Consider the following 18,524-nt stretch of genomic DNA (forward strand, 5'->3'; position numbering starts at 1 on the left):
TTACAGCTCTCCCATAGCACACATATACACGTGCGTACATACATACTGCACACACGTGCGTGCGCGCGCACACAAGCACACATGTGTGCACACACATGCACACAAACTTAGAAATATCTCCATTCACATTACTGTTTACTTTTATTAAATTTATTTTCAATAAAATTTGCAGATGAAAGAAAATATCTACTGGTCCACTGGATTCACCACTTCAAAATGAATTCTAAAGCTTATCCTGACTTTCTTCGTGATTCAGAAAGATACGAACGTTGCATATTATATGAAACTTAGGAACAATTTAATTTCAGTTATTCATAAATAAGTAAAATTGAACATATTTGGGCATATGAGATCAAGCTGGATGATGGGCAGTTTGTTGTACTGTTGTTTATTTTTAGGCGTGTTTCAAGTTTTCCAAAGTGATAGAAACTTTTTTTTAAAGCTGAAATCATGTCATTAACCCTTTTTTCTCTTTAATAGATGAATGAAACATTTCATGAATCAAAACTGAGAAAGCAGTACGTCAAAGCTCACACCGTGCAAGTAAGGTATGCACCAAGGCATTAGAAATAGTTTTGACATTCATCTCTCCATTGTTATTTCGCAAATCGTATTTCTGTGGTGTGAAACTTTATATTTGAAATAAAATTGAATTTAGTGTAAAGAGACCCACCCCCGTGCTTCATATGGAAATGTTTGGTTTTTAGAAAATGATTACAGGGCTGGAGAGATGGCTGAGAGCTGCTCCTCCAGAGGAACCAAGTTCAGTTCCCAGCACTCACATGGTAGCTCACAACCATCCGTAACTCCAGTTCCACGGACTCTACCGCCCCCTTCTGACCTCCATGGGTACTGCACACATGCTGCTGACATACATGCGAGCAAAGCACTCATAACACATAAAGTAAAATAAATCTAAGAACAGAAAAAATATAAATCAGCTAAACCATAACAATGAATTCCAATTTATCTGAGGACAGAAGATCACAAAGTAAATTGAAATCTAGGTTATACTTAAAACTTTTAACATGAATAAGAGAGGGCCATTGAAATAACTTGTAGCATAGAAGCACTGGGCATAGCCTGATGACCCAAGTTCCTTCCTAGGATCCCAGGGAGATCTGAATTTAGGAAGCTATGCACTCTGACATAGCATGCATGCCAACACTCACACACTCACACACACACACACACACACATACACACACACACACAGAGAGAGAGAGAGAGAGAGAGAGAGAGAGGGAGAGAGAGAGAGAGAGAGAGAGAGAAATAATTTCCACTTTTAAATGAATAAAGGAGCATGGGCAGAATGATGCCTGCATTAATTTAGAAAAATTATTTTTGGGGATTGTAAACAGATTTAAAACTTGATTTGATATCAAAATAGGGACATTACACAAAACAATAAATTTAGGGATGTTGTTTAAAAGTCACATTCACATACCACCCTGGTCCTCCACCCATGTGTTGACAATAGACAAAAGCTACTGTGGCAAAGCAGAACATTCACATAACCCCATGACTAAGAGACTGAGGAAAGGAGGGGTCATAAATTCCAAGCTAGACAGGGCTGGCTATGTATTGAAACCTTCTCCCATTAAAACTACATATATAAAATAAATGAATAAACAATAAATGGAGAAACTAGGAACTGACTCTTTAGTTCGTAACTGACCCTAAGATTTGCACAATATGTTTTCAATGAATATCGTTTTCCCTCCTTCATGGTTAGGGAGCCTACAGAAGTAGTTTCACAGCTTCATCCATTGTCAAGATGAGGACACGTGTATTGAGAAAGAATTGGGAAGAAAATGATATGAGCAGAAAGAGGCTCAAGCAGCAGTTCTCATATTTGAAAACATGGGAGTTGTGTCTCTAGGAGTCTCACCTCTGTGACCCGGTTCTCGGAAAGGAGAGTTGGCAAAGGAGATAAATTTTTCACCACCAAGAAATGGATCCCGATTAACTTCAGCTCTTCGAAAACTGTTTGCCACCTGTCTCCATAAAAACTATTTGTCCCTACCTGACAAGATTTTTAAAACTTAGGAAATAATGTCCAGAATATTCTATCAATAAGCTTAGAGAGGAACGAATAGAGTTTAGTTTTTAAATATGTACTAATTTTCATTTCAAGGAAATGTTGTGAGCTCTGCTGGGCATTAAGAAGTTTCAGACAGAATAAAACACAAATCAGGCTCTCATTACTAATTAAGAAGCCAATTAGATAATTAAATCATCAATTAGTGTCTATAATCTAAGTACAAGAAAGATTTTTACCTTTCTTTGTTTTGTTTATTTTTTATAATTTATTTTTTCTCAAATCCTAATTCATTCACACAGGGGTTATAAACACAGAAAGGCAGAATGTGGGGAAGGGAATGACACTGGAGTGTGGGTGTTCAGGGGGAATACGGATATCTTCAGAACCGGGTATCGGCTGGGTGAAGGTTCAGGGGACAAGTCACTATGACTCTGCCTATGACTAGCTTGTCCTTATCTAAGTTGGTATTGTCTGCCAAGGCTACCTATTTACAAGGTCTATGACTACTCAGGCTTATACATTTCCACAAAAGCTGCCTGTTGACATTAGCTTATAGCCATCTGTTTCAATGTTTTTCCACTGAGACCCAAGACTTGGTGTTAGTATACATGTATGACAGGCCTATTGCTGATTTTAGGCCTATGGCTGATTTCAGTGTGTAAGCAAGGCTGCCCCTGACATCTCCTCCCTTCTCTAAGTATAGAAGGGCTGTGGCAATTTTAATCTTTCGAAGGCGGGGATAGAGGCCTGACCTCCACTAATGGAAGGGGACCAAGGGTAATGGCTCCGGTCCCCCTGTCATTGTCCAGTGAGGCATGAGAGTCATACCCATCCCTATGTCTTTTTCCTGGAGAGGGGATACTTTTGACATCAACCCCTATGCAGTCAGGCTTGTCCATCAGGGAACCCAGAAACATATTTTTAAGTTTTATTTATATTCCCTTGCAGTGCTTAGCCTCGCAGCCTAAGCAAGAATTCAGACCGCCAGTCAGAGGGGGTTCTGGGTGGCCCCTCTCTGCTTGGTTTAGGGGCAGAAGTCCCCTCTTTTAGGTTGGGTGGATATGGATTTTGGGAGCATCCTGTATAAAGTAACAACCTCATTTACAGTCTCGTGGTCCTCCACAGCTAATGTATGATAATGTTACTGAATAGGTTTTGCTACCAAATTATTTATCTGTTGTTTCACAGAGTTAGCCTATTTGAGGGCCAGGGACCCACAGAAATAAGCAAAGAGAACCAAAATAAGGGTCCCAAGATGGGAGGAAGTAGGGTTGACAACCTTGGAGAGGCTGAAAACCAATTCTTGTACCAGCATTCATCTGTCTCTTTTTCTCTCTGATTTTTCTCAGGGCCTTCACTGACCTATTTCATGCTCTCTTTAACCCTCCTTGTCTTGTCTATGTAAAGGCAACCTTCTTCTTTAAGGGCTGTACACAATCAAGAGCTGTACACAGCCTTTCCTATTGTGATAGAGTAAACCTAGCCCATAAGTATCTTTGTGATTTTAGGAGGTCTCTTCAGACAGTGAAACGAGGGATTTCTTTCAGATTAGTGATGTCAATCTCTAGCTGTTCAATGTTCTTGTCAGTGGCCCTTCAAAGGTCTGAGTAGTATAAGTTCGGAGGCCCGCTTCTGGATTAGAACTTCTAACAGCAGACATCACGAGTGATTCATTTTTACCTAGAAAGGAAAAAGAAGGGAATTCTCAGGGAGATTTCTCTTCCCTGGATGTAAATTTTTATTCATCTTATTTATGGTTGGGCCTGGCTTTGTGGAGGTATCTATTTTTCTCATTAATCTTTTTTTGGCAGCAGGTTAGCTGTGTCTTCTGTGGTATCAAACAGGCATATCAATCTTCAGCCCTGTAAGGGAACTGGGTCTGGGTCATTCCCTTTAAGGGTAAGAGGGTTCTTCCTCATATCTGTGGCAAAGTTTTTGTTGGTCTCGGTGGACCAGAGGCAGACAGCAGCAGATTTGCCATGAGTTTTCAGCTTTAGAGAGTTAAAAGTGAACAAGGCATGATGGAGAATATTTCAGGGGGACTCCTTCTGCAGAGGTACCGTTCCCCCCTTTTGTTTTTAAAGCCAATTTTTCAGAGTTCTTGTAAAATCAGGGCAGAAGCGCCAACAGTCGCTCCTTCCAGACTCAGTGAGTCATGAACACCCTATTTAAAGATAAATAAATCTATATTAATAATCTTTTGACAAAGGACTGTTATAGCACCGCTGACAACTAATCAGTCTATAAAATATATCGATTAGTAATAGCTTCTTCTACTTTGTGTGAGATTACCTCTCTTTTGTCAATTAACAGTTGAGGAAAATTAGGATTTACATCTCTCTTGAGAATATTGAACAGAGACTTAAATTCTTTTGTGAAGAGCTTAAAATAGGATCTTAGCCAATTAGCAACTCCTAGAAACTTTTGAAAATAATTTAAAATAAATTGACACTCTCTCTCTTTCTTTTTTTTTTCGACCCTTTATCTGTGGGTTTTTTTTTATTATACATATTTACTTTTCAATGTTATCTCCTCTCCCATTCTCCCCCAAAACCCCTTATCCCATACCTCCTCCTCCTATTTTTATGAGGGTGTGCTCCAAACATCCTCCCAGTCCCATCTCCCTGCACTCAAATTCCCCAACACTAGGGGATCCAAACTTTCGGGGACCATGGCCCTCCACTTCCACTGAAGTCTGACATGGTCACCCTCAATTACCTATACAGGTAGAGACATGAGTCCCTCCCTTTGTGCTCTCTGACTGGTAGTTTAGACTTTGGGAGCTCAGATTGAAACTTTTGATACTCCTTCTAGAGAGGACCAAAGAACCCACCCTTTGGTCTTCCTTCTTCTTTGTGAGTTTTATGTGGTCTATACGTTGTTTCTTAGAAATTGTGAGCTTTTGGGCTAATATCCACTTATCAGTGAGTGCATACCATGTATGTTCTTTTGAGATTGGGTCATCTCACTCAAGATGATATTTTCCAGCTCTATCCATTTGCCTAAGAATTTCGTGAACTCATTGTTTTTAATAGCTGAGTAGTACTCCATTGTATAAATGTACCACATTTTCTGCATCCATTCTTCTGTTGAAGGGCATCTGGGTTCTTTCCAGCTTCTGGCTATTATAAATAAGGCTGCTATGAACATTGTGGAGCATGTGTCCCTGTTGTATGTTGAAACATCTTTTGAGTATATGCCCAGGAGTGGAATAGCTGGGTCCTCAGGTAACACTATGTTCAATTTTCTGAGATACTGCCAGACTGCTTTCCATAGTGGTTGTACCAGTTTACAATCCCACCAACAGTGGAGGAGTGTTCCTCTTTCTCCACATCCTAGCCAACATGTGCTGTCACCTGTGTTTTTGATCTTAGCCATTCTGACTGGTGTGAGGTGGAATCTCAGTATTGTTTTCATTTGCATTTCCCTGATGACTAGGGATGCTGAACACTTCTTTAGGTGCTTCTCAACCATTCGAGCTTCCTCAGTTGAAAATTCTTTGTTCAGCTCTGTGCTCCATTTTTTAATAGGGTTCTTTGATTGTCTAGAGTCTAATTTCTTCAGTTCTTTGTATACCTTGGATATTAGCCCTTGATCAGATGTAGGGTTGGTGAGGATCTTTTCCCAATCTGTTGGTTGCCGCTTTGTCATATTGACTGTGTCCTTTGCTTGACAGAAGCTTTGCAGTTTCATGAGGTCCCACTTGTCAATTCTTGGTCTTAGAGCACAAGCCATTGGTGTTCTGTTCAGGAACTTTTCTCCTGTGCCCATGTGTTCCAGGCTTTTCCCCAGTTTCTCTTCTATTAGTTTCAGTGTAGCTGGCTTTAGGTGGAGGTCCTTGATCCACTTGGAATTGAGCTTTGTACAAGGAGATAAGTATGGATCAATTTGCACTCTTCTACATGCTGACCTCCAGTTGGACCAGCACCATTTGTTGAAAATGCTGTCTTTTTTCCACTCAATGGTTTTAGCTCCTTTGTCAAAGATCAAGTGACTATCGGTATGGGGGTTCATTTCTGGGTCTTCTATTCTATTCCATTGAACCTCCTGCCTGTCTCTGTTCCAATATCATGCAGTTTTTATCACTATTGCTTTGTAGTACAGCTTGAAGTCGGGGATGGTGATTCCTCCAGAAGTTCTTTTATTGCTGAGAGTAGTTTTTGCTATCCTGGGTTTTTTGTTTTTCCAAATGAATTTTAAGATTGCTCTTTCTATCTCTGTGAAGAATTGAGTGGGAATTTTGATGGGGATTGCATTAAATCTGTAGGTGGCTTTTGGCAAAATAGCCATTTTTACTATATCAATCCTTCCAATCCATGAGCATGGGAGATCTTTCCATCTTCTGAGATCTGCTTCGATTTCTTTCTTCAGGGTCATGAAGTTCTTGTCATACAGGTCTTTTACTTGCTTGGTTAGGTTCACACCAAGGTATTTTATATTATCTGTGACTATTGTGAAGGGTGTCATTTCCATAATTTCTTCCTCAGCCAGTTTATATTTGAGTAGAGGAAGGCTACTGATTTGCTTGAGTGAATTTTATATCCAGCCACTTTGCTAAAGTTGTTTATCAGGTTTAGGAGTTTTCTGGTGGAAGTTTTGGGGTCACTTAAGTATACTATCATATCATCTGCAAATAGTGAGGTTTTGACTTCTTCCTTTCCAATTTGTATCCCTTTGACCTCCTTGTGTTGCCTAATTGCTCTGGTTAGGACTTCCAGTACTATATTGAATAGGTAGGGGGAGAGTGGGCAGCCTTGCCTAGTCCCTGAGTTTAGTGGGATTGCTTCAAATTTTTCTCCTTTTAGTTTGATGCTGCCTACTGGTTTGCAGTATATTGCTTTTACCATGTTTAGGTATGGACCTTGAATTCCTGATCTTTCCAAGACTTTTATCATGAAGGAGTGTTGAATTTTGTCAAATGCCTTCTCAGCATCTAGTGATATGATCATGTGGTTTTTCTTCTTTGAGTTTGTTTATATAGTGGATTACATTGATGGATTTCCTTATATTGAACCAACCCTGCATTCCTGGGATAAAGCCTACTTGATCATGATGGATAATTGTTTTGATGTGTTCTTAGATTCGGTTCACAAGAATTTTATTGAGTAATTTTGCATCAATGTTCATAAGGGAGATTGGTCTGAAGTTCTCTTTCTTTGTTGGGTCTTTGTGTGGTTTAGGTATGAGGGTAATTGTGGCTTCATAGAACGAATTGGGTAGTGTACCTTCTGTTTCTATTTTGTTGAATAGTTTGAAAAGAATTGGAATTAGGTCTTCCTTGAAGGTCTTATAGAATTCTGCACTAAAACCATCTGGTCCCGGACTTTTCTTTGTGGGGAGGCTTTTAATTACTGCTTCTATTTCTTTTGGGGTTATGGGACTGTTTAGATGGTTTATCTGGTCCTGATTTAACATTGATAACTGGTATTTGTCTAGAAAATTGTCCATTTCATCCAAATTTTCCAATTTTGTTGAGTATAGGCTTTTGTAGTAGGATCTGATGATTTTTTTAATTTCCTCAGTTTCTGTTGTTATGTCACCCTTTTCAGTTCTGATTGTATTAATTTGGATACTGTTTCTCTGCCCTCTGATTAGTCTAGCTAAGGGTTTATCTACCTTGTTGATTTTCTCAAAGAACCAGCTCCTGGTTTTGTTGATTCTCTGTATAGTTCTTTTTGTTTCTATTTGGTTGATTTCAGCCCTGAGTTTGATTATTTCCTGCCATCTACTCCTCTTGGGTGTATTAGCTTCTTTTTGTTCTAGGGCTTTCAGGTGCGTTGTCAAGCTGCTAGTGTATGCTCCCTCCAGTTTCTTTTTGTAGGCACTTAGAGCTATGAATTTTCCTCTTAGCACTGCTTTCATTGTATCCCATAGATTTTGGTATGATGTGTCATCATTTTCATTAAATTCTAAAAAGTTTTTAATTTCTTTCTTTATTTCTTACCTTACCCGATTATCAATGAGTAGGGTGTTGTTCAGTCTCCATGTGAATGTGGGCTTTCCATTATCTTTGTCATTTTTGAAGACCAGCCTTAGACCATGGTGATCTGATAGGATGCAGGGGATTATTTCAATTTTTTTGTATCTGTTGATGCGTGTCTTGTGCCCAATTACATGGTCTATTTTGTAGTAGGTACCATGAGGTGCTGAGAAAAAGGTATATTCTTTTGCTTTACGGTGAAATGTTCTATAGATATCTGTTAAGTCCATTTGGGTCATAACTTCTGTTAGTTTCACTGTATCTCTATTTAGTTTCTGTTTCCATGATCTATCCATTGCTGAGAGTGGGGTGTTGAAGTCTCCCACTATTATTGTGTGAGGTGCAATGTGTGTTTTGAGCTTTAGTAAGGTTTCTTTTGTGAAAGTGGGTGCTCTTGTATTTGACGCATAGATATTCAGAATTGAGAGTTCATGTTGGTTGACTTTTCCTTTGACAAATATGAAATGTCCTTCCTTATCCTTTTTGATAGCTTTAAGTTGAAAGTCGATTTTATTCGATATTAGAATGGCTACTCCCACTTGTTTCTTAGGGCCATTTGCTTGAAAAATTGTTTTCCAACCTTTTACTCTAAGGTAGTGTCTGTCTTTGTCACTGACGTGGGTTTCCTGTAGGGAGCAAAAAGCTGGGTCCTGTTTGCATATCCAGTCCATTAGCCTATGCCTTTTTATTGGGGAATTGAGTCCATTGATGTTAAGAGATATTAAGGAGAGGGTATTGTTACTTCCTGTCATTTTTGCTAATTGTGGAGACATCGTTTGTGTGATTATCTTCTTTTGGGTTTGATGGAAGATGATTATTTTCTTGCTCTTTCTAGGGTATGATTGCCCTCCTTGTATTGGGGCTTTCCTGCTATTATCCTTTGTAGTGCTGGATTTGTGGGAATATACTGTGTAAATTCGATTTTGTCATGGAATATCTTGGTTTCTCCGTGTATGGTAATTGAGAGTTTTGCTGGGTATAGTAGCCTGGGCTGGCATTTATGTTCTCTTAGGGTCTGTATGATATTTGTCCAGGATCTTCTGGCTTTTATAGTATCTGGTGAGAAGCCAGGTGTAATTCTGATAGGTTTGCCTTTATATGTTACTTGGCCTTTTTCCCTTGCTGCTTTTAAAATTCTTTCTTTGTTTTGTGCATTTTGTGTCTTGATTATTATGTGACGGAGGGTTTTTTTTTGTTTTTTTTGATCTAGTCTGTTTGGCGTTCTGTAGGCTTCTTGTGTGTTTATGGGCATCTCATTCCTTAGGTTAGCGAAGTTTTCTTCTATAATTTTGTTGAAGATATTTATTGGCCCTTAAAGTTGGGAATCTTCACTCTCTTCTATACCTATTATCCTTAGGTTTGGTCTTCTCATTGCGTCCTGAATTTCCTGGATGTTTTGTGTTAAGAGCTTTTTGCATTTTGCGTTTTCTTTGACAGTTGTGTCATTATTCTCTATGGTATCTTCTGCACCTGAGATTCTTTCTTCTATCTCTTGTATTCTGTTGGTGATGCTTTTGTCTATGACTCCTGATTTCTTTCTTAGGTTTTCTATCTCCAGGGTAGCCTCCCTTTGTGATTTCTTTATTGTTTCTTCTTCCATTTTTATGTCCTGGATGGTTTGCTCATTTCCTTCATCTTTTTGTTTGTGTTTTCTTGTAATTCTTTAAAAGATTTTTGTGTTTCTTTAAGGACTTCATCCTGTTTATCTGTGTTCTCCTCAATTTTTTTGATAGTGTTATTTATGTCCTTCTTAAAGTCCTCTATCATCACCACTAGAAGTGATTTTTAGATCTGGTTCTTGCTTTCCTGGTGATATGTGGGGTTCAGGACTTTCTAATGTGGGAGAATTAGGTTCTGTTGATGGCAAGAACCTTGGGTTGCTGGTGCTTGTGTTCTTGCACTTGCCTTTTGCCACCTGGATCACCTTTGTGCTATCTGTGCTGTCTCCGACTGGAGCCTGTCTTTCCTATTACCTAGGTTGTGTCAGAACTGTTTGGGATAGGTTTTGCTGCTGGGGTTAGAGCTGAGGCCCAAGATCTGCTCAGTGCTTGGTCCCAGACTGGCCAGGAGTGAATTCCTGGGTCCCAGTGGGTCCTGGTTGCTCCCTGTTTGGGGCAAATAATGCCACCTCCTAGCCTAGGATACTGGTTGGGTTAGAGCTCCTGAGAGCCCTTCTTCCTCTGGTTTCTGTGAGATTGGGTGCAGAGCTGATTCCTGGGATCTGCCAAGTGCTCGGGTTCAGACCAGATAGAGCCCGCACTCCAGGCCAGGAGTGAATTCCTGGGTCCCAGTGGGTCCCATTTACCCCCTGTTTGGAGAAAGTGTTGCTTTTTCCTTACCTGGGATGCTGCCTGAGTTAAAGCTCCTGGGAGGCCCTCTTTCTCTCGGTTTTCTGAGGTTGGGTACAGAGCTGCCACCTGGGACCTGCTCTATGCTCGGGCCCAGACCAGAAGTCCTCGACTTTTAGTTTCTAAATCCTAGTGTAAAACTCTCAGGTAGACCAAAAGCAAACACAGACTTTATATAGTGTTGGACCCCAGTTGGAGACAAAGTTGTGACCTTGGGTTAGAAACATGAGCTTAAGCAAAACTGAAAGGCCTTTACTTAGCTATGTCTTAGAAACAATATTATTGAGTAAAGAATTTTTAATAAGTTTATCAAACGAACTACCTACACTTCTGTAGGTTATATGTGTCATAGTGTCCCTTGCTACTTAAATATCATATTTAACTATTAAAGTACAAAGAGAAAAATCCTGTGCATGATGTTATATGAGAACTAAAAAAAAAAAAATTAACACCCATGAAGGCATAAGAGTGAGCCTGTGTTGCCCTGTGAAAAATCTAACTCAAAGTTAGTTAAATACAGAAGCATAAAACAAATCTTCACATTTCAAAAGTGAAAACTTCACATTTCTTTAGTATTAATTAGATCTGGTGAGATCTTAAAGACAAGAGGTTCTCAGGAAAATATCAACAGCTTCCAAAGTGAATTAGCCAATCATTCACAGAGGGAAAAACCATTCTTTAAACATGGTAATTCCATGTTCCAATCACACCATTCCAGCAAAAAAATTCCTTAACCTAATGCTCCACAAATTTAACTAGCATTTTAAAACTATATTATATGTATCTGTGTATGTGTGTGACTATATAAACATCCATAAGCTTAAATATTCCTTTTATCTCCCAGTATATATTCAAAATAAGTACAATTGGAAGCCACTCTGGCTATATTTAAGGCTCAAATTTAGATTAAAATGAATCATGCCTATAACAAATTAAAATAGGTTCTCCAAGGGACAAGCCTGACTGCATAGGGGTTGATGTCAAAAGTATCCCCTCTCCAGGAAAAAGACATAGGGACAGGTATGGCCCTCATGCCTCACTGGACAATGACAGGGGGACCGGAGCCATTAACCTTGGTCCCCTTCAATTACTGGAGGTCAGGCCTCTATCCCCACCTTCAAAAGATTAGAATCACCACAGCCCTTCTATACTTAGAGAAGGGAGGAGATGTCAGGGGCAGCCCTGCTTACACACTGAAGGTCTAAAATCAGCCATAGGCCTAAAATCAGCAATAGGTCTGTCATACATGTGTACTAAAACCAAGTCTTGGGTCTCAGTGGAAAAACATTGAAACAGATGGCTATAAGCTAATGTCAACAGGCAGCTTTTGTGGAAATGTATAAGCCTGAGTAGTCATAGACCTTGTAAATAGGTAGCCTTGGCAGACAATACCAACTTAGATAAGGACAAGCTAGTCATAGGCAGAGTCATAGTGACCTGTCCCCTGAACCTTCACCCAGCCGATACCCGGTTCTGAAGATATCTGTATTCCCCCTGAACACCCACGCTTCAGTGTCATTCCCTTTCCCACATCCTGCCTTTCTGTGTTTATAACCCCTGTGTGAATGAATTACGATTTGAGAAAAAATAAATAAATAAATAAATAAATAAATAAAAGGAAATAACATGTAAAAAAATAAAAAATAAAAAGATAGAAAAAAAACAAAAAAAAATAGGTTCTCCAATAAGGAGTAACAGAAATCATATTTATTTAAGATACCATAGAATAAATAATGGAATAAGTTCTGTAGTCTCTGAGAGCATCTTAAACATGGTTTCCATTTTTGTTAGCACATGTTTTAAAGGTTTTTTAGAGGAGGTTATTGGGCTCTTCTTATGTTGCATAAAGCTCTAGGTTATTAATTTTCAAATATCTAAGTACAGATAGATACAGAAATAGCGAGACATATGTAATGGACCTTCATTAGAGGAATAGTTGCTCCCCTGTAAAAATTTATAGCTTATCCATTTGTATCTTCAAGTCAGAATGACAGATAAAATGAGTGCACTCTTTGTAATTTCAGTCCCAATAGGCAAGTGAATAGACAATGGCTCACTATCGCAAACTGCAATTCCATTAAAGCAACAACAAATATAAGACAAAACATGCTTCGTTTTTATCTGTTTCTGATTTTATTTTTCTTAGTGTCCCTGTAGAGTCCATACTAAATTAATAATACATAAATACTAATATTAATACTAATGAATAATTTTCACTCACCGCTATGGCATTTAAAAATTCTTCTATATCCATTAATAAGAAGCTCTCAATCAGTAATGGTTAAAGAAAATAATAAATAAGATTAGCATTCAATTTCAGGGATGAAAGCCAGAAAGAGAGGATGAGAACAACTTGCTATATAATCACAGTGGCCAATATTAGATATAAAATTCAAACTCAATTTCCCTGGATCTAAAAATGAAAAAAAATGTTTCATTACATCTATAAAATATTTCCCCTCCCTTGGGAGGAACCAGATGGTGAGCAAACCGTATTGTCTCACCCTCTGTTTCTCTACAAACTCCCCTCCCCAGCCATTAAGAATGATACAGGTTCAGTCATGAAATAAAAGTTTACTTGTCTGTTTGTGTTTTACAGCAAAGCCAAAGGGAAGGTGGTGATACATGCTGTACTGAAATTTAAAGCCTGTTATAAAAATAATGTAGAAAAATTCTGGAACAGTGTTGAAACCATCCTGTATCAGAAACTCAAAAGCCAAACTGGATTACTTATAGATTTTTCCTCATTTAAATTTTCAGGTAAGAATATATATGGTATGGGATGACTTTCACCATTTCATGGTATTTTGTTATTCACGTGAAGCATAATTTCTTCCTTTGAATATTGTACCATATAAAATGATAGCTATTTTTGTGCCCCATAAAAGTAATCAGAATCTCAAATAACATTTTTTTTCAAAACATAGTCACCTGATCCATGGTCTACTCTGTGGTCATGAAGACCCCTTCTGTTCTGGTAGTCTCAACAATCTAGACTGCCAGAATTGGGGGAACTTTTAAAAAAACAGACTCATTTCTTAACATCCGTTTAATGGAACTTGTCTCACACGGTCACATAGAATCTGATTCTTGCTCCCTGGTTTGTGAGTATAATAACTCAGAGTGTAATAAAAGTACAGTCATCTCTCGGACAATATGAATCCCGTTATAAGAATAATGTAGAAAAACGTAAGGACAGAATTGAAAACATTTTGTATCAAAAGCTTATTCAAGGGTGGGAAGGTATTGTCACCTCTAGAGGAAGGACTAAGAGGTTGGGGTTAAGGTACTAGAACAAGCATTCGTTTTCATTGAATGTCAAAGCACCCAAAGAGCTAAATCTGAAGATGCTTCTTGTGGATGAGAGACCACCCCTGCTGAATTGCGACTTCTCTAAGATCCTGAGATTTTCCTTCTCACATCTTTCATCCTCATGTAGCTCCTTCTGTACATAGTAGCCTCAAAATAGCAGGAAGAAATCAGCTTTCCAACTAGGAGAGAAAATATCATCAAAAGGTATATTTTTAGAAACTCATCACTAACTATATAAACTCTCAAGTATAAAATAAATATCATATTCCTAACATCCTTCCAATTTTTAAAATATTACATATGATTTCAGGGAAGTACACACTCTGGTGGTCTCTTCCAGACAACTGATTTTTCTAGTACTTGTGTAGCGATGTTAAGTTATACTCTTGTCAGGAACAGTTAAATGAAGACGGTTAAGTTCAGACTGCACTCTGGTATTGTCTTAAGTCTTGGCAACCCTCTGCCCCTCCTTTGTCCTTCATCAGAAGTTAAGTATCTCATAAAACTGAGTGAGGATTCACCCATATAGTACCAAACCTAGCAGCTGACGAAGCCATTCCCCAAAACCACAGTGGAACAAGTTAATACAGGGCTTATTATATTCATGACAGCTCTCGTCAAGATGAACTTTTATTCTATGGTCAACAGGTAAGTAGGTCTGTGCCATAGGGATCTGTGAAATATATTTGGCAGCCAAGTTGCTGTTTAAGCACTTTCTTAAGTACCGTGGCCTTCTGATGAGAACTAGTTAGCTCAGTTATTTACAACAAACATGTTAAGGCTGTGAAATACATTTTCATACATGCTGCTTAACATACAGAAAAATGTCTACATTTTTAAGACAGACTTATATGCCACTGTCCAGGGCTGTTAATTCAATGAGTGGCTGGTTATAGTACCACGATCCTATGATATGACTAGAAAAAATAGCAGTATAAAAACAGTGGCTGAGATCACAGATTCTGCTGCTAGATGGCTTGGCATTTGGATTTTCAGTTCTCTATTTATTCGCTGCATGACTCTGGGGCATTTACTGAACATTCCAGTGCCTCAGTCTGACCAGTGCTCAGTCATAGTAGAAATGAGCATAAGAATTTAAAAAAAATACTTCATATAGTTGTGAAGATTTTGGAAACTGCTACATTTGTACATTATAAAGAACATAAGTGTTTAACGCAATTATTATTAGTTACTGAGATTTGACACAAATTATTATTACTGAGGTTTTATCCAGAGGAAACAAAGCCACTCAATACTTATGTTTTATAGATTTGAAAGTCGTCTTAGACAACTAAGTTGTTTAACTATTTTCTATTGTTTCTATTGTTGTAATAAAATGCTGTAACCAAAAGAGACTTGGGAACCAAGGGGTTTGTTTTACCTCTTACAACTAACATTCAGGTTATACTCTGTCACTGAGGGAAGTCAGGGCAAGAACTCAAGAAAGAAATCTGAAGCAAAAGCCATGAAGAAATTTTGCTTACTGGCTTGCTTCTCATGTCTTGCTCAGTGTGCTTTTTATATGCCCTAGTTCCACCAGACCAGGGATGGCACTGCCCGTAGTAAACTGAGTTCTCCCACGTCAATCACTAATCAAGAAAATGCCCAACTGACTTTCCGACAAGCAATCTGACAGAACATCTTCTCAGCTGAGGTCCCTTTTGTAAACTTGTCACAAAAAAAAAACCAGAAAGAAAAACAAAGAAAATAACAACAAAACAAAAAAAAACAGAAAAAAATATCAGTCAGGGGTTGATGAGATGGCTCAGTAAGTTGATAACCTGGAATTATTTCCTGAAAACATGGTGAAAGGAAAGAACTGATGATTAAAAATTGCCTTTTACCTCCGTACGCCCAAGATATAGCGCACACACACACACACACACACACACACACACATCAATGAATAAACAAAGTAAAAATTGAACTAAAAAAATAGAAGATAGACATACATGATTATTCTCTTTAATTTAATACTTTTTGGGTTTGGTCCTTGAATCTCTGGGAGTCACAATTCAGCTCATTACTCCAGGATAAAGAGTGTGGCTGCTTCTGAGAGAAAGAGAAACGGTATTTCTCCTTCTCCATTCTTAGATATCTGTTTCCTCTCATTAGTACCTTCTAAAGCCCACAATGTGTTACTTTTAACAGAAATGTGTGGCCCAAAGACTTCTGTTTATGATGACACATTCTTCAGATCACTCTCAGATTTGCAGACACGGGGCTGGCAGAGTAATGAGCCACAGGAAACCAGGAGGAAATCTGGCTCAACAGGACACAATAGTCCATGTTGGTTCAAACTTCAATAGTCTGACATCCGGCAATTTATTTTAGGTATATTTAAGTACAGAATGATTTAGAAAAGAAATTTTCTGATGTAATACAATCTTGTGTGCAAAATATATTTTATCAAAATATCAAAAGATATATCAAAACTCTTTTTAAAGTATATATCACTTCTTTCATTGAAGGTGGGTTCTATAGATAGAATACATGTGTCATCTTAAAGGCCTGGGGGAGTATCTGGTATGGTCTCCAATATACAGATAGTTCCAGGGTCACTAGGCTATTAGCTACCTCTGTTCCTGTTTGTAAGAGACTGGGGGAACCTGTAGCCATACAGATAACGCAAAGGTCACCAGGCTATTAACCATACTCACATCCAGTCTTCTGGGTGAAGAACAGGTTAAATACCTCTCCCTTTCAAGAGACAGCAATGCATGTTTAGCACTCCTGGTTTCCCTGGTGCTTATCTGAGCACAAGGACTCTGTGCCCAGTACAGCCCTGGACATGGGGTCTGCGGTGGGGGAAGAACAGCATCATATAACAACTCCCTGATGAGAGAGAGGCTTCTCACTTGCTCTAGATCACTTCATTCTTTTTCCTGTCCGTTTGTTTATCTCTTCATACTTTACCTATCATTTTTTGATTCTACAACTTAGTAAAAAAAAATATTCAAAGTTTCAGGCATCCATCGAGGGCCTGAGGCGACAACAGAGTCTTTATAGATTAAACTAGCTAAATTAAAACTGATATCACACTGGATTAGGGCGGCACCATTTCTGTGTGCAGTGTCCTAATAAGAAGTCAATCTGAAAGCACAAACACATATCAACCATGTGTGGAGAGACTGGGTTAGCAACCACTCACACCAAGGAACACCAAGGAGTCCTTAAAGCCACCAGTAGCATGAAAGAAAGAAGGAGGCATTCCTCACAGAGCATTAAAGAACATAATCCTGATACCGCCTTAACTTCAGACTTTAGCCTTCATAACTGAGAGAGAGAAAATTATATTAAGTCATAACATCTGAGATAATTTATTATACCAGCCCAAGAGAACTAATAGAGACAAATGTGGAAACCACCACATCCAAAGTGATGGGTACCTAAGATTTCCCCAAATACAGTGTGATACCCTAATGGGGAATCTCCACAGTGGGCAGCATGTTCTTTGTTGGTTAGTCAGAATAAACTGATAATACTGATAAAAGAAACATCTTTGTCATTTCAAGATTTGCTAAATATCCAAGAGTTAGGCCAAACACAATTTCTCTGTTCCATTGGCTCTGGGATCCCAGTGTACTACATGTAAAGAAATTTATTTACCTGAAAGTATAACAAGAATCTATCACAGCACAGTGCCTGGCATGAGTAAAGAGGCAGATAAATACCACTCCATAAGCCTTGTAACACAAGTCTCTTTCAACTGTCAAGTGACACAAACCAATTTATGTCATTGGATCACACAGCTATAAGGACTGGCATGCAGATTGCCTCTGGAAGAGGTAGAGCCAGGGGCTCTAAGCAGGTTACAGAGAACTATGTTTTTTTCATTTCTTAGCTTCATTTTTAGGAAACCATTCAGCACTTCTTAACTCACAAAGTTCTCCAGAGGATAACAATAATGAGAGAAGAACTAGAAGCTGCTTGATAAGCCAGGAAAAACGCAATGTGGAGCACTGGTTTCCCCTGCTTGATCACCAAAAAATGTGAACAGGGTGGTAGAGAACACTGTACGTCTCAGATCACATGACAGCTAAACCACGTGGATGGAGAAAGAGGAGGGAGGGGACATTTCTCCCAAGAAATCCTGGCAAGCAGCAAATATATCCATCACTTGCCAAAAGGACATCTAGGGTCGCCTTGGAGTGGGTTGACATTACAAATAACTACCCATATCTTTGTGTATAGCTTCTGATAGTTGGCTATAGAAGTTTCGTTTTTATGCCATTTGACAATCAGGAGAAAACAAATCATCAGCAATGATAAATCCTGTTCTGTATCAAATGTTTCAGGGCTATCAATGTAGGATGCAGTGTTGTAGAGGATGTATTCCAGGATCAAAGTCCATTTATTTTAGTATCTGTTTGAGGGCTTTCAGCCTGGTCCATCAGTGGTTCTTGCTGCATTCTCACTTAACAAAACATGCTAGATAATTATTTCATAACAATGCTACTCTCAGTCTATCATAAACTCACATTGATTCATTAACTAAAAGGAGTAAAACTGTGATATTTAAATAAGACCCTAACAAACAGTGGGACAGTAGAGGACACTTAGACTCTCTACCCACAGTTCCTCCAAAATCTAACCACTTATCCCACAGGTTCTTAGTTTCTTCATCTTTAAAAGGAAGAGAATTACATCACAGACTTCATAGCACATACAGTAAAGTCTCATAGCATGATAAGTGGCACATGGCAAGAATGGAAGAAATGTTACTATATAAAATATATTAAGCCGTTCATTGATTTTTCTGACAACTAAATATTGAATGTTCACTGTACAACTCTCTCTCTCTCTCTCTCTCTCTCTCTCTCTCTCTCTCTCTCTCTCT

General features: G+C 38.6%; 1 protein-coding gene across 2 annotated transcripts in view; it reads left to right on the plus strand.

Moving 5' to 3' along the window:
• The window catches only part of LOC114638377 (transmembrane protease serine 11C), a 57,141-nt gene that overhangs the window by 19,975 nt on the left and 18,642 nt on the right, over window positions 1-18,524 (plus strand). For both annotated transcript variants that reach the window (XM_028786804.1, XM_028786805.1), the window contains exons 4-5: window positions 481-548; window positions 12,972-13,132. In XM_028786804.1, the coding sequence (XP_028642637.1) occupies window positions 481-548; window positions 12,972-13,132 (229 nt within the window). The remainder of the gene's footprint in view (window positions 1-480; window positions 549-12,971; window positions 13,133-18,524) is intronic.

This window comes from Grammomys surdaster, unplaced genomic scaffold, assembly GCF_004785775.1.
Source record: "Grammomys surdaster isolate TR1022 unplaced genomic scaffold, NIH_TR_1.0 125581, whole genome shotgun sequence".
In the NCBI taxonomy this organism is placed as follows: Eukaryota; Metazoa; Chordata; class Mammalia; order Rodentia; family Muridae; genus Grammomys; species Grammomys surdaster.